We start from the raw sequence: 25,284 nt of genomic DNA on the forward strand, positions 1-25,284 counted from the left end.
GGTCGACATCCAAGTCCGCGCAATACAGAGTATTACCATGCTATTACATAGGAACACGTGACAATATTTTTTAGTTTGTCAATATAACGGTATTACACGCAAATCGATAGAGAAAAAATGACTTGTGCACATTTCAAATCACATTATTTAGTATTATTGCATATCGATTCGCGTGTAACACCTTTATTTTGACAAACTAACAAATATTTTTCACGTGTTCCTATGTAATAGCATGGTAATATTCGTATTGCGCGGACTTGGATGTCGACCTTTTCCCATGATACATCACGATTACATCGCAAACCGCTGGCGGCGCCCTTATTGTGAATAGCGAGAATTATATTTGATTGATGACATAACATGATTGTTGATTCATGAGTACATTGACCATTCTCTTTTTTTGCAGCCAAAGTGCTCTACTTAAGGATTTCGAAGTACAGATGTTTCAAATGGACAAATCATATATCAAAATCTTCAGAAGAGTCTGAAGAATCTTTTCAGTCATATTGGCAAATTCATAACCTACGCCATTTGAGGTTTTTTAATCATTTTTTACCTCAAAATGACACAGCTGTTTTTATTAAGCTGTTTCTTAAAAACTAATTGGAGTTTAAACTTTACAGAACACATAACGCAGGAATATTTAATATATATGAACAAAATCATCATTTAATTCAATATATTTCATTTATGGGTGAAAATGCTATTTTTGATGTTGTTTTTTTGTGTAGTTTCTACCAAAAAATGTTTTTTGAAAAAAATGCTTAAGCGTCATGGAAAGTGTATCAATTTATAAAGATATGAACTCTTTAAATTCACAAGAAGGTATAAAATGCACGTGTTGTTTTTGTGACATAAAGAAATATTTAGTTTTTGGATTGCCTTTTTGTAACCTACGAATTTGGGTTAAATTAATCATTTGACGTCTTGAAGGGACATACACACACAAAAACCCACACACAACAACAAAAACAACAATTGCTTTTGTTTATTATTTGATTTAGAATGATAGCTGCATGAGCTGATGAGACTTTTAGGGGTGCACCTCTATTAACATAATAAATAGCTCTCCGTATACTTACGGTATAAAAGTTTTGTGACAAATAATTTTGTTTTTATTTGTGAGTTTCTCATGAGTGTGAATTTCAAATGGGTTATCTGAATCTATAACTCCATTTGAAATCTGCACCAGCCCATTGAGTAATCTAATGAGGAAAAACATACGAATAGCCAGCCTTGAATTAGCTCGATGTTTTCTGAATGCGCTAAGTAAAGACTAACGCATCTAAGTGTCATTTTTTGCAGTGTAGCACCATTTTCGTAAAAGTTCAACGGTCAACGGTTCAACGACCATATAATTAACAGTTTTAAAAAAGAAAATGGAAAGAATAGAAACAGTAGTTAATAAAAGGAATTGAGTGGAGTGGAAATCCTAATTGTTCTAATTTAGATGAGTGTTCTAAAAGTATCGAGGGGTCGCGTGAAGATGAACCTGGGGATTTAATTCATTAATTGTATGAACGAAAAAATTTAAAGTCCCTTTCTATCAAATGTGATTGAGTTAAACAGTAATTCAACATGTTTTATGTATTAAATGGAGTGACTGAAGGTACCTGTTGATACTGATTATGCTAAGTGGGGTTAGGATTAGGTCAATTGTATGACGTTTTAGTAACATGTAAACGGGACAGAATCGGCGCACACATATTTTGAAGACGGTAATGTATATGAGCGTATTATGTAACGTCATCCTCATAACATGTTTCTCATTTGCAATTTGCAACATCTCTTTTGATGTATTCCACAAGTTAATGAAGAATAAGGCTGGAAATTTGACTAATTATGGGTTTATTACTCAGAAAATCAAAACAAATAAGAAATGAATTTGACGGAAATGTATAAGGTCTTCTGGTTTGCGACTGCGATGCATCGTGTGTATTTCAATAGTCCGTTATGACCCCAACACTCGTGAGGATGAAATACTTATCCACAGTTTTTTTTTAAAGTAATCACAATGTGTGGTGTCACATTTGATCCTGAAAAAGATTGCTCAACTATATGATTTAGTGTGCACACTAACTGCTATCGTTTAACCTGAAAGCAAAGTATCCATGTTTAATGAGAAATCAACATTTAATAGTGAAAAAATAACTTAAATTTTAAACTGCAGTTAGTAAAAGGTTCTGATAGGTTGACATTTATTTTTAACACCAAACGACATTATTTCAAGGTCTTACATTACGTTTTGTTTTAAATTGATGACATCACTATTAGAAGATTGCTAGAGTGTCGAACCTGATGATCGCTTTCGGGGTTGCTTTTACGTAAAATTGACCTTCATGAATGTAAGAGTAAATGTATAAGAGTCAAGGTTTAACATGCTCTTAACGAAGTTTACTGCGATGTAAATGTATGTACACACACGAAGTACTTTCATGGATTATTTTATCTGACAATGTGCAGCTTATTGCATATCTAGTGATTATGATTTTCCCTATAGTCAATATCATATGTAGGCAAACCTTCAATGTGTGAGGTACAACTAAGAGCGGTTAACCGTTATTGAACTATATGTCACTGAAAAGGAGAAAATTCTGGCGTAAAATGGCTGTGTTATAGACGGACAATCGCATGCAGCAGCTTTTGTCGATACATGTCTGTTCCACTTATTCGAAATCGGCGGGGTTGTGAAGTTCAACAAATGCCGCTGTGAAACGTATCAATCAACTGCACTTGTTCCTTTTGATATATTGCAGATACCGCCTTGATGTTTACAGCTTATATTCTGCAATTGTGCAACATGTCTTGTTTTAAGAGACCCTTACAAGATACTTTTAAAATACTTAAATATGTTACTGTTGAATCGTTATCGTTAGAGTAATGATCTTTGTGACGAAAGTAGCTTTTGATTTAGTGTGTATTAAGGGGGTACTAAACCCCTCCATTAATTTTTGTCTATTTTGCAGTTTTCTCAAAAACTAATAACACAGTGGCAACAAAAGTTATCTGTATTATAGGGGCAAGGAATCCAATTACTACACTGGAATTTCAGTGACCAAAGACAAGCGGTTCGTTATTTATGACAAGAAAAGAGGTACAGCAAGGATGTACCTCATATCCTATCATATTTACTGAACCGCTTGTCTTGAATCACTGCAATTTCAGTGAAGTAATTGGATTCCTTGCCCCAATAATATACATAACTTTTATTACCAGTGTGTTATTATTTTTTGATAAAAATGCAAAAATAGTCACAAATTTACCACAGGGTGTAGTACCCCTTTAAGGCATCAGACAGATAAACTGAAGTATTACTATGACATAGTTCTGTACACTACCATTGCCAAGAAGCGTTAATTATTGTCTTCTGGAGATAACTGCCTATTAAAACGATTTCTGGTTTATCTCAAAGTCGGTTCAAAGCTTCAAAATATCCTACGTATTTAGCAATAATATGTTATAAACAAGATCTATTAATATAACTTTTGTTATACTTCTTTAAGAATATTCATTCTAATATCAATACGCACAAAAGCTAATTGTACTTCAATACCCCTTTCAGCTTCGTCTGGCACATAAACCTCATTACATAAAGGCTTCTTACTTACTTAACAAAATTGCAGATGCACCTGCTTTCGTTAAAGCGGGATACCAGCAAAGTAATGATTTATTTTAAGTGTATCTTCATTTTTTTCAAGTACCAATTTTCCAGCACTAGTTCTCTTATAGTTTTCAAACGACTTTCTAAGACTTGAAGACTATGAATATGATTAATATTGTGAATTATGTAGATAAATTTGTCAGAAGTGTATCTGTCAACCAATTCAGCAAAGGAATAAATCTCACACATAAACAAAACATGTTAATGTATAAACATGGTGCTTTTTAGACCTAATGTTTCAATAGATGGAGGAAAGGGGCAAACATTATTTAAATCTTCTTTAAATGTTGAATGATTCCAATTTAATGTCACGATAATCACCATTCCATGTTTGTGCTTGTCGTCGAATGGTTATGGAATAATAAAAGGATGTGTGATATTGTAATTGAACGAAATATTCATTTGTATATGTATATCGAACCAGAAATGGTTTTCATTGTGAGTTAAGGCTTTCTGATATTTCAGTTGCCAGCAATAAAGTAAAGTTTTGTGTATTTAATTGTTAGTTTGTGTGGGGTGGTGAAATGTTAGATTTGGCAGCCATTTTGAAAAGCGCCCTCTACATATACGCCCCCATTATAGTCTTTATTGAGTCGTAGTACCTTCTTGTTGAAACAGACTCAGTTTGCGTTCAGTAGTGCATATTTTTAAGGCTTAACACGTAATTCAATGGTATTTGGCAGCCATTTTGAAAACGCCCTCTAGCGGAGTTATTGCCGGTTTACACAAAGTCTACCCTTACCTTTTTTATCAAGTCGCATGGTCTACTATATAAATTTACATAACTGTGAAGAGTAACTTAGGGGACCTCTCACGCACACGGGATCGTCCTCAGATAACGGACTACAAAGCAATGTAGCTGCTTCTGTCGGGTTGGTTGCAAATGTTTCTTTCTAGCTATTGTTACAAGTGCAAGTGATAATTGCACTTCTCATCCTGTGAGCTGCTTTTATATTTTCGTTTTAAATGATTTTGAGTTTTCAATTATAAAATAAATCTTTTTAAACCAACCAAAAAATAAGTTTGAATCCCTAATGTCCATCATCTTCGATTGAAAGTGCGATATGTTGCATAAAACATAAAACAAAATTTCATATCAATGAATAATCTTCGATTAAAGTGCGGTCATGGTTATGTTGCATAAAACAAAAAATATAAAAGACAATCTTATATCAATAGATCGACAGTACATCAGGCTCTTTTCTGATTAGATATTAACCTAGGGAAAAAGTTTCGCTATGCTTTGTAAAGCAATGTCCTTTGGTAAGTGAGATAAAATGTATTTTTAAAATAAGCAGCTTACTTTCTTATCAAGAGGTAATGTGACAAAGTATGCGGCCATTCAATATTCACGGTACTTGCAAATTACTTAGTTATATTAGGAAACTTTGCGATAGATATAAACATGATTAAAGTGTACTTTTGATAGTTGCGGATAATTAGCAAAGTTTGCTCCCTTATTGCTACAATATGAAATAACTCCTCGTAAAGGTCTTTTGAGATACTGATGAGGGCCAAAGTAATTCCATCCACTTCACATAACATTTAAGACAGAACAGGCTCCAAGAAGACATGAGAGGACAAACATGTTTATCTGTTTTATTTTAGATTTTGATATGTTCAATTCTTGGAATATTGTTTTATAATATTCACTTTTGGTTAAATCAGAGACTTACAGTGTGAGTTGTAAATAGATTTAGTTCGCAAAAATATTAAAGCTTGTTTTCCTATAAATGACAGTTTTTGAGTTAAAGCTTTCTGGTTCTCAACCCTCGATATACATCTTCTTTAAGAATTGCATTATACTGAAGGTGCAATCCTTTGCAATCACATAATGTTCAAATTAATGTTTCGTGTAATTCGAACGAATCGTGATAATTGCCAGCCTCCTGATCTAAGATTAGCGCTATCGGCATTTATCGGCTCAATGCGTGTTCTGTAGTGTGATAATGTGCCGCGTTTACCACCGTATAGGTGATCCTCACGTATTAAAGGATTCAATCAGTACATGCGTTTACCTGAATGTTGGCGGAAAACTTTTTAACTTCGCAAACGTTCTATCTTTATTTGATCCCTTTAGAAAGTCATAATAGATTGGAGGTAGCTCTAGTTAGAAGTACACCTGTATAAGTCACTCAATCACCCACCATTCGAAATGTCTGGAACTACTTTAAAGGAGCACATTATGATAGTGCTTAGGAGGTGTGTTTGACTCAAAAAGTAAAAATGAAATATCTATGCAAAATAACGCCTTTTTATTTGGGAGCTGATAGCCTTTTGAATGTTTTTGAACGAGACTGTTCTCAACGTTAAAGGAAGTATCTTATGGTGATTAATTAAGCACATACTGCGTTGTTGCTTGGAAGGGCAGATAACTTAATTGGGCTTGTGGGACATATTGAAAGAGAACGTGAAATTAATCAAATTCTATGCCTTATGAGTCTAATTTTATTTCGAATGAGTTGAGATAGATGAAGACCTATTAACACCTTTTAAAATGAAATTTATATTTTAGCTTTGTAACCAAGTTACTCTCACCCATAAAATGAATGTAATTGCCCATACAGGTAACGAAACGCGTGTGATTGCAACGTTGTTCTGCTTTTGTTCATGTCATTTAGCAGGAATCATATGAATTGTGAATACCATTGAAATATGATGTTTATTATAAACAAATGTTTATCTCAGACCTTTATGGGTCGACGTACAAGGACACATGCTCATTTTTTTCAAGGACAATGCATTTATTGAAGGTAAATAGACGAATTGCACTTTAGGCTTGCCCGAAGTTAACACGAATACTTTAGCCTTTAGGTACAGCAATGACCTTCAGATAATGCGAGAAACAGAGAATTTATTATTAGTTTATCACTCAAAAGAAAGTAAGCGGACACCCGCAATACACAAAATAATACAATAATTGCCACATGAAGACACTTATTGATATGTGGTCGTGATATAACCAAGCCAAATTTCAAAAGGGATTACTCGTGGTTTCACAAAGTGGCAGCAGTGAAATATCATACGTTCAGGTACTTTATAAACAAAAGTAGCTGTGAAACCTTTAACAGAAACAAACGAAGGAAAATGTTCATTTACCATCCTCGGGTAGTCCGATTGTCTTCTTCAGGTAATGATGGCTTAGGTGTTTTTAGAAAGACGTTCGCAATTTTAGGAAGATATTGGCCCCGGTCTCTATTTAACAAGTCATATTAAAACAGAACTTGATGTTCTTTCGTGATAGTTATAATGGACTCCTTGACCTTTCTGTTGATAGTTTTATTCTCCTTCTTAAAGATCTTAATATTTAGGAAAGGGGATCTATAAGGTCAGGCAGAACTCTTAACGACGCTCTTACTTTGAGATATATGTTCTGTAATACGCTCTCCAAGAGCACGAGTAGTCACAAAAATGTCACAGTCAGCTCCAAGAATCATGTGCACCACCCCTGAATGATTTCTGATCATCAAGTTCTTAGGCGGAATGTGCTGAGAGGTTTCAATGGATATGCTCAAAATATGGGTTTGAGTATTTCTAACCCGTTTGTCACCTACGGTTGTAGAGCACGGGGTTGATATGATTTAGGTTGAGCAGCAGTGGAAGTGCTGTTGATTTCGGAAGAATCCAATTCTCGCATCGCATCCACACCTGGATAATGATAATTTTCCCTGAATTCTTTTTTATCTTCCCCCTTCCTTCTCAGTCGCCTCTATTCTAAACTCTTTGTACCCTCTTTCCCATTTCTTTCTATCACTATATTTCTCCAACATTCAAATTTATTTATTATATCCCCCATACTTTCTCGTTTTTTCTCATCGTCTGATGTCTCATATTATGATGTTTATTACTTTAAATACAAACCCCGACAGCTGTCGGATTGTCTTTGTTAATCCATGGTTCTTGAATTATATTTCAGAAGCATCAGAACGTGTATTACACAGAATAACACAGGTCACAGCTATCGCAATTTTTCATAATTGCACTATTCTTACACTGACTTTTAATTATCATTCCGTTGTAATTATTATTCCGTAGCTATCGAAAATACAAATTTTCTAATCATAGAAATGACATTCAAAGTTCATCTATATTGTTCTATTCTTGACGCGATGTATTCTTGTTTAAATATCCCATGTCAACATTGTTTGATGTGTGTAGATGAGTATCTCTCAGTTTAAGCTGTGCCTGTGTTTTTAGTAAATAATGACAACTAAAAAAGTAAATACATATAAATAAAATACAATGTGATATTTACCCATACATCAGATTAAAATTACAAGAGAAAAAAAATATCTACAAAATTGACGACACTGAAACTACACCTTAAAAAGTAATCTAAAAGAACCAAATTATTGCAGCAATGACGTTTAAAAACAAATGCCAAACATGTACAGAATCAGTTTTTATCGAAAAGTATCGGTCATTTTATTATTTTTGATGAAATACTTATGTATTAGTGATTTTTAAACCATGATTGATAGAATTATTAATATTAATGATATTAAAGAAGTGTACAGTCGTCGTGATCTTGAAACACAGATATTGTTATTTTTATGTTATATTTAAAAGAATAAAGACGTGCTTAATTTGACAGGCCAGAAATAACCCTTCCACAGATAAATTCCATTACTCCACTTGAGTATATCATTTGATATAGCTATTTGCGTAAACAGATTTTGATTTACTTAATACAAACATATACACGTTTTTATTGATTTAATTTAACTCTGTAACGCTCGATTAATCGAAATATGAAATCATATTGAATTACATAACATTGAAGATTAAAACAAGAAAATGTTTTTGAAATTACCAAAATAAATGCAAGTATGTTTGCAATGTTTATATTTATTCTTAATATTGTTCAACTTGTGTCATAAAGCCACTTAAATATCAATAAACGTTATTGATGATTGTCTGTGCCCGGGGTCTGTGCAGCAATTTTGGCGCGATGGTACCTTTCTGCTTTTACTAATCATCCATATAGCCTATAGTTCGACAAACCTTTGATGCGTGTGATATGGTCACGGTGTTTTGTATCAAATGAACCTTTTGCCCAATGAACACTTATTATTCATGATCTAATTCAACATCTGAGGCAGTAGTTTAGATTATAAAATCGGTGATAATTATTTCATGATATCGTAAGAAGACTGTTGACATAGCACAAAATCTCTAATGTTCACACTTCCCATGGGACATTTTGATACTTCAAAATTGTGTTGAAGATTTAAAAATAACGCAGCACAGTTGACGATTGTAATTAAACTTTCAAGTGGTGTAACCTTGGTTACCTCCAACTGGATTGAATGATCTACTCAGAGGGAAGAAGCCAGAAAGTTTTCCCAGATTGCATTGCATAACGTGTAATAAATTATCGTTGATGCTATAATATTTATGTATAAAGTCCTTAGTGCATAGACCACATGACAGTTTTTCATTTATCACGACACAAAACATCAGAGAGATAAGGATCAGTCCCAGAACAATACCAAATATGGAATGTAAGACATTTGACCTTGGATGTACAACATCATGTTACGACCTAATGTGAATCTGTACACATCAATAAACACCATTTCTATCAAAAAGGCAACGGCTGATATAAGCTAGATCCACATAAATTAGAGTTCTGTTGGATCTACATAAAGCTTTAGAATATGACAATCGCGTTTTGTAATAAAACAAACTAGAAATTTATCGCCCATTGTAAAGGGTACTGAGTACATGTGCACACCTTTGCTGACCTTGTGATTTTCCTGGTGAGGTCCAACGGGCTAATGGCATTAAGAGATAATGAGATAACACAGTGCAGCCATTGTCATAACAGGGTATTATTATGCAATATTCATGGCCATATTTGGCAATCTCCTGGCCTGAGGATGAAGTACTTGCTATCTAGTAGATTGCCAAATATGGAACATGAGTTTTGCCTAACAATACCCTCCTAGGGCAATGAATGCACTGCAAAGCGTTAATCTCATTATCTCCCCGTGTGGTCAGTCATGCTAGACCAGAAAACACACAAGGTCAGTCAAAGTATGCACTGATAATGCACATGTATCTAGTATATGCCCATATCCTTTACTGTGGGAGAAAACTTTCTCGGTTGTTTAGATTCATAGGGAAACAAAAATGTTCTAGAGCATTATTGCAATAATCGAGGAGAACCAACACCGTCCACACAAACTCAAAACCAACTATTCCTTATTGGAATTAAGGCGCGGAGCGCTCAACACTTTGATTGTAAGTGTAAAGGATGCGCGAAAAGTTTGAGTCACCAACCCTTACTAATATTACAACCCCTATTCTTCCTGTAAAACTTATGACCCCCAATCTTTGGTAAATTTTTTTATAATCACCCTGTATATTCATGACCCCCAATTCTGAAGAAAATGACAGACCCCTAAATGGTATACGTGCAAACTCCAGTATTTCATATTCCAACATGTAATCACAATGCGTGGTGGTGTCACATTTGACCTTCAAATAGAATGCTTTAAATAGACAAATTTTACATAACTGTCAATAACATACTTGAAGGTATCAGCAGCCAAAATGGGTTTGAAGGAAGTAAACAATGTGTTACTGGTTATGACTCGTCATGACTCTTCATATCTTCTCCCACCATTATGAGCTACATGCTTTATTTAGTGTTAACTATAGTGTTAACCTGAAAGTAAAGCCTCCATGTTGAATGAGAAATCAACATGGTTAAAAGTTGAATTTGAATGACAACTTTCACGCTGCCTTTAGTAAAATGTTTATATCTGATGCTTAGACTGATATTTAATCTTTAATATCAAATGACACAAATTCAAGGTCGTGACATTATGAAAATGAAAAATAGCTTGATTTGAGTGTAGAAGCCGATGATCGCTTTCAGGATTGCTTGCGTGTAATGGCAATTCATTATGTTCATTGGTGTAAACGGTATAGTCTGGATTTAAACATGCTCTTCCGCAGTTGACTGTCATGGTTGTACACACGCGTTTCTCTGCAAAAGATATCGATTTCTTAACATACCCATCGAATGAAGAACCACTATCATGGTACATATTCTCTATTCTTTAACAATGTGCAATCTAATAAACTTTGGTTCACCGCAAGCCGGTAGTGATTAGGTGTGAATTTCGCTGGTCGCAGTTGTCGGAGGAATACCACTCAAGTAACTTTAAAGATTGTTCCTATTCTCAGTCATCCAGGTAGATAAACATAATAAAATGAATGTTAAATCTGTTCATCTGGACTTACTATTTTTGATAGCGACAGTATCGTTCATCCGAGACGCATCATCTGACTGACTGATCAGGTTGTTGACTATTGACCTGTGACACACTTGATATTTGGTCAATAGTCAACAACCTGATCAGTCAGCCTGATGATGCGTCTCGGATGAGACGCGATACTGTCGCTATCAAAAAATAGTAAGTCCAGATGAACAGATTTAATATTCATTTTATTATATTGTTCCTTGTACCAATACCTTATGTGGGCAGACCTTCAAACTTTTGAGCTGTATTATTGTTTGACGGGGTTATTGAATTGTATGGCAGAAAATTATAACATTTTGGCATGGTCGTTTTCTAGATGGAAAGTCGCATGTAGCAGCCTTTTTCGATACACGTCTGTTCCACTCACTCATAATATGCAGTGTTGTGAAGTTCAATAAACGCCGCTGTGAAACGAATCAATCAATTGCATTTGTTCCTTTTGATAAATTGCAGATACCGGCTTGATATTCTGAAATTGCGTCTTGTTTTTAAGAGGCACTTGAAAATATCTGATAGAATTTGGTTTGGTACATTTAATTGGAACATTATTCTGTAAATTTGTTAGAATTTAAGGCAAAAAAAAATTGTTGTGTTGCCCTCAACCGGAATGATGCTTTTTACAGATTTGTTCAAAAAATCAATGTTTTTCACTTAATATTAACATTTTATTGAAAGACTAGTCTTTAATTGAATGTCTAACAGGTATCCAGAAGTCAAAATTGACAAATGTCCTCTAATTGAAGAAGCATTATTTAATATTTGAGGGGATTTAAAAAAACTGAAGGTTTGGAAAAAAAAAAAAAAAGAAGGGAAATCCGACCGTCCGACCCAACTTTCCCATTTTCTCACTTGAGGGCAACACAACAATATTTTGTTTTGGCCTAATAGAGTTACATCGTTACCGTTAGATAGATAGAGTAATGATGTTTGTGATGAAAGTAGCTTTTGATTTTATGCGTAATAATGTTTTAGGCAGCTAACTGAATTATTACTGTGAAATATTGTTACGTCATTGCCACGAAGCATTAATTATTATCATATGGAGATAATTGCATATCAAAGCGGTTTCTGATTTATCACTAAATATACCGAATTCGGTTTAGAGATCAAAAATATTGTACGTATTTAGCAATAATAATGTTTTCAGCTACTTCCCAAGCGAAATTTAGTAATATACATTTTCGTAAAGAATATTCTAATATCAATAATCAGTAGAACCCTGTTATTAAGTTAATTGCTTCTTAATACTATTTTCAGCTTCGTCTGGCAAGAAAGCCTCATTAAATAAAGGCTTTTTACTTACTTACCACAATTGCCGATGCACCTGTTTTCATTAAAGCGAGATACCAGAAATGTAATGATTTATGGTTAATATATAATCATTTTTCACCAATAATAACACACATAATAATGCGAAAATGTAGATAAAATGGTGAGAAGTGTTTGGCGCTAAAAGTGTGTTTGTTAATTAACCAATATACATGATCAAGAATAACCCTCACATAAACGAAAAACGACAACGTATACATTTGGCGCTTTTTCGCGGTTTAACCGCGCATTACTAGGCCTTTGAATATAAACTGACTGTGCAACAAAATGAAGTTGCTCAAATTGTTATTGCACCCAAAGTGTTATGGAAAGAAAGACTGACATTTTATGTGCGGGTGTGTTTATCAGAGGCAGTTGCCTTGGCCCCATATGTATCGCACAATGATGTCCTGATAACACACCTGAACAGCTGTGAAATTTGTGATGTTTTTTTGCAGCATGATATTGAATATTGAGTAATTGCCGTGGTATAACGCACTATTTGGATTTTTGCACCAAAAACCCTTGGAAGTAATAGAAACCAGCCTCCTTCCCTGACCAATCACGGATGCCGTAATAAAAGTCTTCGGAAGTATTATGGAAAGTCCATAAGACTTTGACCCAATTGATGGTAGTGATTGTAAACAAAGCAACTGGTCTTAATATACTCCCACATGGCTTACCTTATTTGATTGCACTTTGACTATACATTGCAAATGTCCTAATATTTTTAAATGTTTTGAACAAAGTCTTTTCCATTGACATAAACGTGAGTTTCAATCAATTTTAATGATATGTAATTCATTAAAATATGTTTTTTAAAGCTTTAAAACTGTTAAATGATTCGAATATATAGTGTCATGAAAATCATGAAATGTACTAAAAAGTTTTCATTATTTCATGTTTTGCGCATGTCATCGAATGGTTATGAAATAATTAATATAATCCTTTGCTTAATTTTTGACAACATGAATCATGGCACAATATTACAACTGTTAACTAGAGTATAGTTTTGTCTACTTAATTGTTAAAATTACGTTAATTCCAAGTACTTTCCTCACGTTTATAAAATGTTCTTTATCGCTTGAACATGAAAACATGATATTGTATCTGCTAACATTTGTTGATTATTAGTGATTCTTTTAATGTATATGGATATAAAGCAAAAACAAGCTTGAACCACACACATTCCTTAAGTAATCTGCGCACTGATGCAAATTACTGGTTGGTAAAATTCAGTAGAATTTATGTCAGTTGCTGCCGTTGTTTTATTCAAATGTCTCTTTTGGGCAATGTCTTTGCTGCAAGTACAAGTGCTAATTAGACTTATCATTTTTCTAATTTAAATAATGATGATAACAAAATATAGATGAGTTGACTTGAATGACTTCTGACGTCATTGCCTGACAGTATGCGCACGCATCACCACAATATGCATTTTTTTTGCCTAACTGTATGCGTGCGCATCATATTTTGCTTTTAAACTCGCGCCACATAACAATAAGGATATTTAACAGTGAGGTCAACTCATCTATATAGGACAGCATTAAATTTGCTGCTGTTATGTGTTAGTGGTAGATGTTTTGAGTATTTTTTTTTTAATTTGCAATATAAAAATATCATAACGGTAATATTACATAAAACATATTACAATATCTCATATCAGTGAATCCTCGTGCCTTCTCGTTGCTCCACTTACCGTGTTATATCAGGATATATATCCATTGGCTGGGTTTCAAAACAATGCAATTATTCTCTAAATAACTCCTGAAGAAGTATATGAGGGCCAAAGTAATTGTCACTTTCCATATCGCGTAACATACAATACAAAACGGGATCCGAAAGGATTTGATAGCACACACACACACGAAAAGCAAAGAACCATCTTGACAAAAAAAGAAGACCAGGACAAATATGTATCTGTATTATCATCATGATGGTTGAAACTAAACAGCCTTTATATCATTGGAATTCTCTTTAAATGGCTCAGTGCAGAAACAAAGTCACATAGATCTTACGAAACAGATTACCGATTAGCAGCACACTTAAAGGCCCATTCAATGATCCCAGTGAACGTGTAAAAAAGTTATACATTTAATTGTGTATAAATTGCTGAAAAATGAAGGATAGGTCATTAAGATTGAAAATTGAAAAATTCTTTTGATGTAGTTTTTAAGTATATTTTCTTTGTTTATTTTAGTGCGTAGTGATTTAGTTCAAGGATTATAGTTTTGATATGTTCAATTCTTGGAATATTGTTTTATAATATTCAAACCACCTGCTTAGGATTGTAAGGTTTGAGATTATGATAGCTTTCGGGCATTAATTATCTCTCCATGAGTAACGTTTCAAGATCATAGACTTCCAAAATATATCGCTGTATTAAGAATATTTTAAGGAGTCATTAAAGGTGCGTCTTCTTTGAAATATGCTTTTTATTTAGGTACATCTGTTTTTCACAATCACATACCTTCAGCGTTCAAATTAATATTTTGTGTAATTCGAACGTACCGTAATAATTGCCAGGTACCTGATCTAAGATTAGCGCTATTGGCATTTATCGGTTCAATGCGTGTTCAATAGTGTGATAATGTGCCATATTTACCACCGGATAGGTGTTCCTGACGTAATAAAGTATTCATCAGTACATGCTTTTACCTGAAAACGTTTCATCTCACAAACATTCTATCTTTGTTTAATCTTCTTAGAAATTCAAAACAGATTGGATGTTGGACTAGTTAAGAAGGTACAACTTGCGTAAGTCATTCGATCATCCACATGACTGCCTGGAATGATGTTAAAGGAGCATTATAGTGCTTTTCTATTTGAACAATATACATGAAATAAGTTTTTTCGTCAACAGAGACAGACACGACGATATGATGGAACACGTGTTTTTTGTCATTCATGGCGTAATCTTGAATAAAATTTGATTATTCTCTTTTGGGTTTCGTGGCATAAGCCTCTTGCGTAAAGTTATTGAGTACACCCAAATCAATTGTTCTTTCATTACGTAGGAATGGTGACCCTGTGACAATAGTCATCGGCTCCTACATACGATACATGGACACGCTTATTTGACGTCATGAAGCAACAAAAAACATTGCATGAGATGATAAGGTTTTAGTGCACACCCTTAAATAACTCTCATTAGACTTACTGTGCAAATGTGTATACATGTTTGTGACAAATTAGTTTTTATTTCTCAGAGGTTCCGGAATTGGGTAACTGAATTATGAAAGTATTCCGTTTTCGGAGGGGACGTTAAGCAGTCGGCCCGTTTACATAGAGCCATACCTGTACATATATCTATCAGCCGGTTTCGAAAAGAGGAAGGTGTTAACCCCTGACTGTTCCAAACCCGTCCTGGTGTTCAAATGGACCCAATGGAAACAAGGTTCAGTAGAGGCTTTCTTGGGTTGTCCAGGGTGTTCAAAACCCGAACAAATCAAGGTCAGGTTCAGTAATCTATAGGGTGAGAAAGAACACTGAGAGCAGCTACATTTTTAAACAAAAAGTAAGATAAAATACTAATACTAATATAGTATAATAATAATTAACAAATGGCTAGATGGTCACCATAAATATGGCCTTCGTGGATTTCAATCCTGAAGTAGCTAAATGATTCATGAATGAGAAAGTATTTCTCAATTCTATATCAAAATCTAAAATTACGTTGATTCCTAAATAGCAAATCAGAATAGGTGTCCTTAATTGTTTTTAAAGAGACTGTTTCGCTTGTATTCGTCTTGTCATTTTCAAGGACAAATGTGACACTGTTAATTTTACCCGAACCCAAAATGAGCGGAAAGTCTCCAATAAAGAAAAGTAGATGTGGTTCATTAGACATAACAGAAAACAAAGGAATTCTTTTTTTAAAATATTGACTTTTGAGCACCAAGTGAGCGAGCAATCCTGGCAAGATTTAGGTATCATATCAAAGCTTTATGATTAAGAGATCACGAACCTGTACCATAACTCAAAAATGAAGTTGCCTATAAATCAAGAACTGTACATCGTAGATAGGTCAAACTGTACTTTTTCTGAATCCTAATAATGAGAGCAATACAATTAGATGGTTTTTTTTTAAATCTATATTTGTCCATTTTTTTTAAATTTTAGCCCTGCGTTAGCGGCCAGTTTGGATATTTGCAAATCATATAGCAATTAATCTGCTAATTATTACGTATTCAGGTGTTTGGTCTCCTTATTGAATACGTCAGGACATCGCCCTCCTTGTCCATCGTAGATGTATTTTGTTAAGAATTATGCATATATTTGTAACTGGAATTACAATAACATACATGAACAGAATAAATTGTTAATCGAATTTTTGTTATTGTATAAATGACGGAACGTTAGTGACCGTGAATAAACGCACTAATTTAAGGGAAATTAGACATAACCCTCAATCACTAATTAACTAATTAACCACTTTAAAAGCGCAAGAGAAATTAAGAAATATTAATTTGTGTCGTAGGTTTTTTGCTTTGTGCTTGCCAAATGTGACCTTACATCAATAAACATATTTCTAATGAGAAAAGGACCATTTTATTATCTTTGTTCCCATTTTGTTTGTACTGAAAGTCATTTCCCAGAACATTTGGCCAATTGATGTTTAGTATCAAAATAGGTAATTTCTTTAAAATGTTCATTCTTATAACTTATATTCCCAGACATAATGAAATATCGCTCTCTCTGATAAGACGTTTCATAATTTACTAATCCTAACTCTAAACTCTAAACTCGTACACTAATCCTAGCCCTAACCCTAATCTCTTACCCTAATCCTAACCCTGAACCACTAACACTAACCCTTAATTTTGAGTGGTGTCCCGTATTCTGCAATTACGCCCTGAATTTACCGTAGCGGGCGTAAGGCGTAACTAGTTTGCGTTTTGATACTACATACAGACAAATTTAAAATATATTGATGAATTTATGACTGTTCTCACAACAAAAATGTTCACTTACGTGAGCTTTCGGCTTGCGGTCGCTAAGCCTTTTTCAAACTGATGTTATTGATCTTGATGAGTGTTATTAACAGTACGATGCCTGATAGCGATCTTTTTTAGGTTAGCCCTGTTGAAAAGTAAATATGATCTATCAACTATTATGTGTGAGAAATGCCATGGGTCAGTACATGTCATAAAATTATTTGTTTACGAACTTTTATATCTGGTGAGATATTTAGGGCACATTTATTAAACAAAAATGTCAGAAACAATAGCTATTAGTATTAGACATTTGTTATACATACCATAAACAACAATTTTCCGTGTAGATTTAGTATCAGCAAGTTTCACTATTACTCACTACACTTTGATTTGGTCCCCAATTAAAATATTTTCTATATATTAATTGTGTCTGGCATTGTTTTACACCTTGTTAGGGTGAAGCATATAGGCCGCCCCCTTTTTTCATTATTATTTTAATTGGCCGCCTAGACACAGTGAGAGAGTTATCATGGGGACTTTAGTTGAGATTGCCCGAGTGCCAACCGTGAACCTGATTTTATTCTCTCTCAAAATGTTCATATGTCAGTTTGCTCGTACCCTCAAAACGTCATTAAATTATAATTTCCGATCCTTGCATATAATACTTGTCTCTCGCATTGTCTGCTAGGGTGAAGCATATCGATATAGGCCGCCTCCTTCTGCATTGTTTTCTGTCGGGTTTACAAATGTATACTCACCACAAGAATCATTTTTTTCACAACACATTTGAATATTTTACTGGCTTCATTCTTCAAAACCCTAAACAATTTGGAAACCTATTTTGATCATTTGAAATAAATTATCATAATGAAGACATGAAGTTACAAATTGGGTAGAAGTAAATTAGTTTGATAGTATTAAAGGTAACTGTTTGTCTTGACTTGTAATAATGGCTCCAACATCTCGATAAATGTTTAAATGAATATCATGTCCTTTGATTATTCTGCGTAGGAAATGTTATGATTTGGATCAAAGATGCTTCGTAAATTTCAAATCTCGATGGATTGCTGTTTTACGACTTGTACTGGTTTTTATTCGGTTTACGTAAACAAGAGAAAGAGATTAATTTGTTCGATCAAATATTATTATGTCATTTTAAACTGTTGATAATATGTATCATCCCCGGTACTCCAAGCAATACCGATTAAACATTTTTCACACTTTTACTACAACTCAACACAATAACGATGAAATATTTTGTACAGATGATACGACTTATCATAAAACAATTTGAAGATTTAATATTTCGATGGATAATTCGTCCACACTACAAAATAATACTATCTTACATTCCCGCCTTATTTTAACAGAAACCAGAAGGTTATGTTATGATTAAAACGATGATCCCCATCGGAGTCCCCCGCGTCAATAGGATTACATATCCGTCCACACACGCAAAACGTTATAATCTTTCCCGCGTTATTTATTCCCGCCACGAGGATATCCATACCTTCAGCGTGGGCCAATCCCGGTACAGAAATACACAGACGACAAAGCGCGCGAATCAGGTATCTTACAACTTTTTCTCATCGTGGATGTTTTTATCGTATTTTCGTTACAGATTTTGGAAGACATTGTGTGAAGTGTGTTTGAATATAATGGGAGAGGCTCAACACACATGTATTGGAGCTATATGGTGGCGAATTCCTTCCTATGGCGGCATCAGATTATATGCTTTATTTCTACTATGTTTCTACCTCACAATCTGTTCGATTTTATGCCCTCCAGTCGCGTCACAAAGATCAGGCGGACCAAATTGGAAAAAACCGGGATGCCATTTAGTCGGTAAGTACATTTATTTAATTAATAGAAACATTTTCAAAAAAGTAATTACTGAAGCTAAAGATTTAAATGACAAATTTGTGCTCGGGTCAAACGTAGTGCTACTTTTGACAGTACTTTTGACAGAAACTACCGATTAAATCGGCCAATATGTTGGCGAATGGTTCCTTGCTAGTATACTAAAATGAATAAACAAACAAACAAACAAATAAATAAGAATAGGGTTTACATAATATTATCAAAGAGCTCAATGCCCTTCAGTCGTTTGACGAATCCAATAATCAAGCTACTAAATAGTAAAGATCGCAATTATATCTCTTTGATTCAAAATAATAGTGAAACTGACAAATTCAAGTACCATGAGTACGGTTGTTTAAAATATGTAAATAGGTTTTGATCGCTTATTGAAATCATATTACCGGCAAAAAATGAAGCTTAATGATTGCAGTATTTATTATGTATTTACAAACATCGTCGAAAGAGTAGGAAAGTATTAAATATGCTACAAAATATATTAAAGTGTATTTTCAAATCTATACAGCGCATCCTCTATTCAGTCATGTATATCATTGAGTTTATCACCATTTACATCAATACAATGTTTGAATAGCATATCTTAAGGGCAGTAAGGGAAAATGATTCTTATACGCAGGGTTCACTGGAACGCCGATTCTATTGATGAAAATGCTACTCTTTAGTTCGGCGTGTTAAAGAAAAATTGGTATATATTTGCGTCATCGATGAGGCGGACAGGTGAAATCTATAGTGTAATTGAAGAACTGTGATCAAAATTGTAGAAATTCACCTTTTTGTTATTTTCCCTTCAGATGAAAATTCACGATGTTGTTGTAACAATGTAAGCACTAGAAAATGCACAAGTCCATTTTGGACAATTATTTGAGATATGCATTTTAAAATTAATTTCTTTTAAAAATACTGTTGTATAATTATTACCAAAAGGTGGTATTTATATGACACTTGATAGGGGTATAATTTTAGCATAGACGTAAAAGTGTCAATCTATGGTTATAGAATATGTAAATTGGTACTAAATATTCAAAATACACGATGAGTTTTATCATGAGGGTATAAACAAGAAGATTATGTTTTGTAAAATATGGACATGCTATACCTCATATGACGTTTGGTTGTCAAATTATTGCTCTTTATCTGTATAAACCAAGCATGAATATTGATTTTCAAAAGTCTAAATCTACATGAATAACAGAAACTGTGAATGTATTATTTAGTTTAGTTTTGTGTTTTCTCTTCCCATTTCAATTCATCCTTCTAATTGTGCTTGATCTTTCATTACATCACTTGTTCCTAAGTTGTAGACAAACTTCACTCATTAGTAATATCCGCTATCATCCATTGAGATGGGTTTGTGTACGTGATATGTGTTTGGGTCTATACGTCACATTGGTGGGTATAAGATGCACTCAGAATATCCCCGGTGTGGGGAAAGGCATTAATGTAACCGTACAAAAGATGATCTCCCGGCCCCTCCTTAATAGTGCAACGTAATACATAAATGAATACTCTATAATTTATGTTCTGTACCATTCAATGATCACGATTAAGAACCTCACCTCAGAGAAACGAAGAGTAGGGCAGTTGGTCATCTTTTGTATGGTTACATTAATGACCTTCCCACCCCCGGGGATACATGGAGGGCATTTTATTCCCACTAATGTGACGTATAGACCCAAACTCACGTCACATACACAAACCTACCCCAATATGTGACTTGACCTTGACCGTGGTGACGTTTGAAAAATGGCTTCAAAATCGAAATTTTGGCCTCCATTTTGCTCCCTCCCCTCACGATGTGGGTGATGGCGGATATTTGTAATGAGTGAATTTTGTCTGTAGCTTGAGGAGTGTATATACCTCTGCTTTTGCGTATCTTTCTACATTCTTTTCTTCCTCTTGTCCCAATATATACATGAAATTACGAATAGGATTATTTTCCTGAAAAGTTCACATGTCTCCTGCAAAACAGAATCTTCGAAATGTGTATTCAGACCTGACCAATTAATTTTAACAAGAGCAAAATTGGGCCATAGTTCCGATTCAAACGCAAACGACGGACGCTGCACTTCAGTACATGAGCGAGCTAATGTGATTAGAAGTTCGTTTTCCAATTAAAACAAGGAAGTTAATTGGTCTTGTCTAAAAAATATGTCAGAAACTGTATTCGGTATGCAAGGGACATCCATAAAGATCTGCATCAACCCAAATTTTGACTGCTTTCACAGTGATGTAAAATGCTTTAAATTTGCGTTATATTTTGCTATGTTATGCCTGGCGTCAAACCATTTCATCCTTGTGCCCCAGCCATGCGCCCTCCTATTAAGAACAATCGAAACATGTTACAGACATGCCTGTTCCCTATCTTTCAGTTCTTATCACACATTGATTTTCTAGCCAACCTTGACAAGAAGTTATATAAATGTAGAGTTGTATTTCACGAGGCGTTGTTTTCGAGAAAAAAACCTGTCACAGGGTAGCTGCAATTCATGACTGCATAAAGGTCTCCAAATATATTAAGCTTTTAAAGACTTACAGATCTTATACTTTATTTCTAACTTTCATACAAATATAAATATCAGATTGGCGTTACGAGTCCGATCAACAACCTCACCCCTACATCTCCATCTCCAATACAGGTCGTGCACCTAACTGACCAATGAAAAGGTATATTTTTCTCATTGATCCTGTGGGCTAAAAGGTGTTTTGTTTCGATTTCGAAAAATGTGTCGAAAGTTGGTTCACCTACTTATTATTAGTCATTTGTGGCTTTCATAGCAATTCGCCGTCGAAGTGATATTATGATTGGATTAAACTACCATAGCAATAGATGAAAACAATTTTGAATAAATCGCCCTGCACTACAAGCAGGTTGCACTCATCACCTGTGTATGTCTGCAATCATAGATTGAATACAATGCCGCTATTTTGAAAAATTCTAACCTTACAGGTGCGAGTGAACAGCATTTCTTTGATATCTATGGTTCGTGAATGTTGTAGTGCTGGGCGATCTATTCAAAACTTGTATTTATCTATTGCTATGGTAGTTAATCCTGCTACATCATCACTTCGACGGCGAATAGGAAATCCAATATATCAATGACACTCTATTGGTGGGGATCGTGGTTCAAGGTCATTAAACAATACAAGGTGCAAATAGCAGAGTCATAAAATCGGACCATTCACCTTTAATGTCATGTAACAGCTATTATTCGCTAGATTCTGTCAAAGCCATTATAGACGTTATTTATGTCCTTCCACAAGCAATAAAATTGTTTCGATTATGTTTTAATGTCATATTGGAAACCTTCAATTTTCTTGTAGTTATTGATTGCCCCGCCTGGCAAATGCTCCTTGTATCACCTGCCAGATACAGGGCAACAGACGGTCAAACGAAATTAAAAAAATGTTTTCCTCCGGGTGGTCGACATTTTTAGTTCCTAGGAGATAGGGGCCATATAAAATATCATACATTTTTCGTGTGTTCCTAGTTTAGCTGCTGAAGTGATGTCGCAATGCGCATGCGTAAGATAAAATAAGGTAATCATAAACTCTTTATAATGGGTTACACTGTTAAAATTGTTTCTCAGCGCTTATACGTATCTTGCAATCAGACATGTTTTCAATAGTAAAAAAAATGTTACCCGTTACAACGAAAGGTACCTTATGTCGGCTGCTACACGTATCTCTTTTTCCACAATATTGGCATTAAATATCAAATAATCTAAAGTGGCGGGCATTTCATCTCAATCAACTAGGTTCAGAAATGCACTCATAGTCATTATTAATGGGTGGCTAATACATACTTAGACACAATGAAATGCTTTTGTAACCCACCACTTAAGCACCACTTACCAAAGCAAGCAAGGACTGGATCTGCATAACATATGTGTTATAGATATAGGTACAAGCTTATTACTCTTCAACAATAGGATTATTGACTGGTTTAAAATGTGTTTGTACCAGTAAAATGAGATATATGTAGCGCCCAACTTATGGTACTTTTGCTCTAACGGGTCACGACCAATAGAAAAACTTGCCGGAAATTAAAAACATAATCAGACACACGTCCTGTGAAATCTGTTTAGAGCCACTTGACCAGCAAGATACAACATCATGCCTCTACGCAAGACATGTTCAAATTAAACACAAAAAGTTTTCATTCAAGACCAGTTTGAAATGCAAATCGTATCATTAGAAATGTCTTGATTTTCTGTTTTCTGGTTAAGCATAACTTTCTGAAAGAAAAGTCTCAGTTACGCCGCAATTACGTCGTATCTTAGGTTGTGTCCTCTTCAACCACAAAATTATGTTTGAAATGTTTCTCTTGTTGAAGACAATCTATAAGCCCATTCCATTGTGCAAAACAATATTGCCAAGCGCTTGCCAAGGCACTATTTTTTACAGTGTAGAAATCAACACATTGACAACAATTGCCATGCCAACGTTACACTTACAGTACCAATTGAATTATACACAATAGCATGAAATTCATCGTAGGACAATTACTGGTGACTCGGTACTTAAGGGAATGGGATTTCTGATAGATAACTTTTGTGGTGTGATCGAGCAAAATCTGTTTCAAGTCGGGCATATTCAATTTTCAATTCTCTACATGATTGTATAAGGCAAGTGCTAAGCTACATGTTGCAGAAAACCCCATCGAAATTAAACATTCAGTTTCAAAGATATGAACAGTTGAAGTGTTTCCAAAACAAAAGACAGCAAAAGAAATTAATTTCTTTGTTCGGCTGTATCTAAAAATCAATGTTTCCGACTTCAGACTGATTTGGCTTGATCACATCACATTTCTACTATCCTCCTAATGTGTTTCATTTCCTAAGTAGCATTGGTTTTCTCATTCAAATTAGGAGTAAAATTAAAGCAATTCAATACAAACCAATGGCAGGTTTGACTGACCTTAACCTCTACATCTGTCCTCTGTCCACGGAAGTGAAGAGCACTGTATCTGATTTGTTGATTATAGGTAGATACTGCATTTTACTTTGGAACAGTTTTATTAAACAGTTAAAATATCTGCCTTGCCACATCAAAACACAGCATCTGCTATGTTCAGTGGTTCAGGTAAATAAATGAATTAAAAAAAATATGAAGAAAAAAAGAAAGGATTATAGGCGCCATCAACCTAAAAACAAAAACAAAATATGTACAATTACATTTGTTTCACAATTTTTAAACATTTTGACAATTTTCCGCCCGTTTTTGCCGCCCACACTCACTGTCAACCATTCCTTTTTGCCGCCCCTGCTTTTACGCCGGGCGGCTTGCGCGCCCAAAGGCCCTCTATATACGCACATGTTGTTGAGTGTTTGTAGATGCTGCATTTTTACTTTAGTATAAATCCTTATAAAAAAAAAAAAAAAAAATCCAATTGAATATTTTCACAACACTGTGTTATTATTTAGGTGGGTAGATTTACACATAGGACAATTAAGGGGAGAAAAGTCCGCCTACATTTATAGGAATGCTTTAAATCATCTCGTGACATGTAATTGACGAGTATATAGCATTTCGTTTAATGTGTGTTAAAGTTTCAAGTCAATTCTCAATTCAAATATCATTTATTTCATAACACCAATCAAAACAATACAATATTATATCAGGCAACACATCAAAATATAGAATATAGCACCGTTAACCACATTAGAGATGATAAACGATGAGGTATTTGTGTAACATATCAATTCAATTCTCGAAAAGAAGCAATGAGGTTCAGTACGGAATGTAAAGAAATACTTTAAAATCAATACGAATTTATCGTGTACGTACCACGAGTTAACAACACGCTCAATCGAGTTTCGTGGCCTTAGATAGAAGTCAAGCTCGTCAGATGCAATACGTTATTTTGTATTTTGTTCATTATAGTAGCAAATTTGTCGATTATTCATTTCTTAAGGGATCTAAAATGAGCGTTTATTGCGTTTCGACAGTATTTTTTGTGGGACATGAGAGCACCTCAGACCTATCGAATTGCATTCTGAATACGAAGCATGTCTTTCTGATATCAAATAATTTTCTTTTTTGAAAATCACAATATAATACAAATTTTATGACAAATTATACAAATTTGATATTTTTCAAATTTTTGATATATAACAGTCCTCGAAGTAAATGATATAAATCTAATGACATATTCTTAAAGTGTATGTAGCAGGGAGGAAAAGCCGACGGTCAATTGAAAATTTTGACCTTTCATATTGAAGATATG

The 25,284-nt window shown here is 34.3% G+C and overlaps 1 protein-coding gene across 1 annotated transcript in view; it reads left to right on the top strand.

The window, feature by feature from the left end:
• Window positions 1–25,284, top strand: part of LOC140158942 (thyrostimulin alpha-2 subunit-like) — a 215,333-nt gene that overhangs the window by 125,555 nt on the left and 64,494 nt on the right. Inside the window, exon 2 of the mRNA XM_072182268.1 lies at window positions 18,802–19,025. Coding sequence (XP_072038369.1) covers window positions 18,839–19,025 — 187 coding nt within the window. The 5' untranslated portion in view covers window positions 18,802–18,838. The remainder of the gene's footprint in view (window positions 1–18,801; window positions 19,026–25,284) is intronic.

Source organism: Amphiura filiformis, chromosome 1, assembly GCF_039555335.1.
Source record: "Amphiura filiformis chromosome 1, Afil_fr2py, whole genome shotgun sequence".
In the NCBI taxonomy this organism is placed as follows: domain Eukaryota; kingdom Metazoa; phylum Echinodermata; class Ophiuroidea; order Amphilepidida; family Amphiuridae; genus Amphiura; species Amphiura filiformis.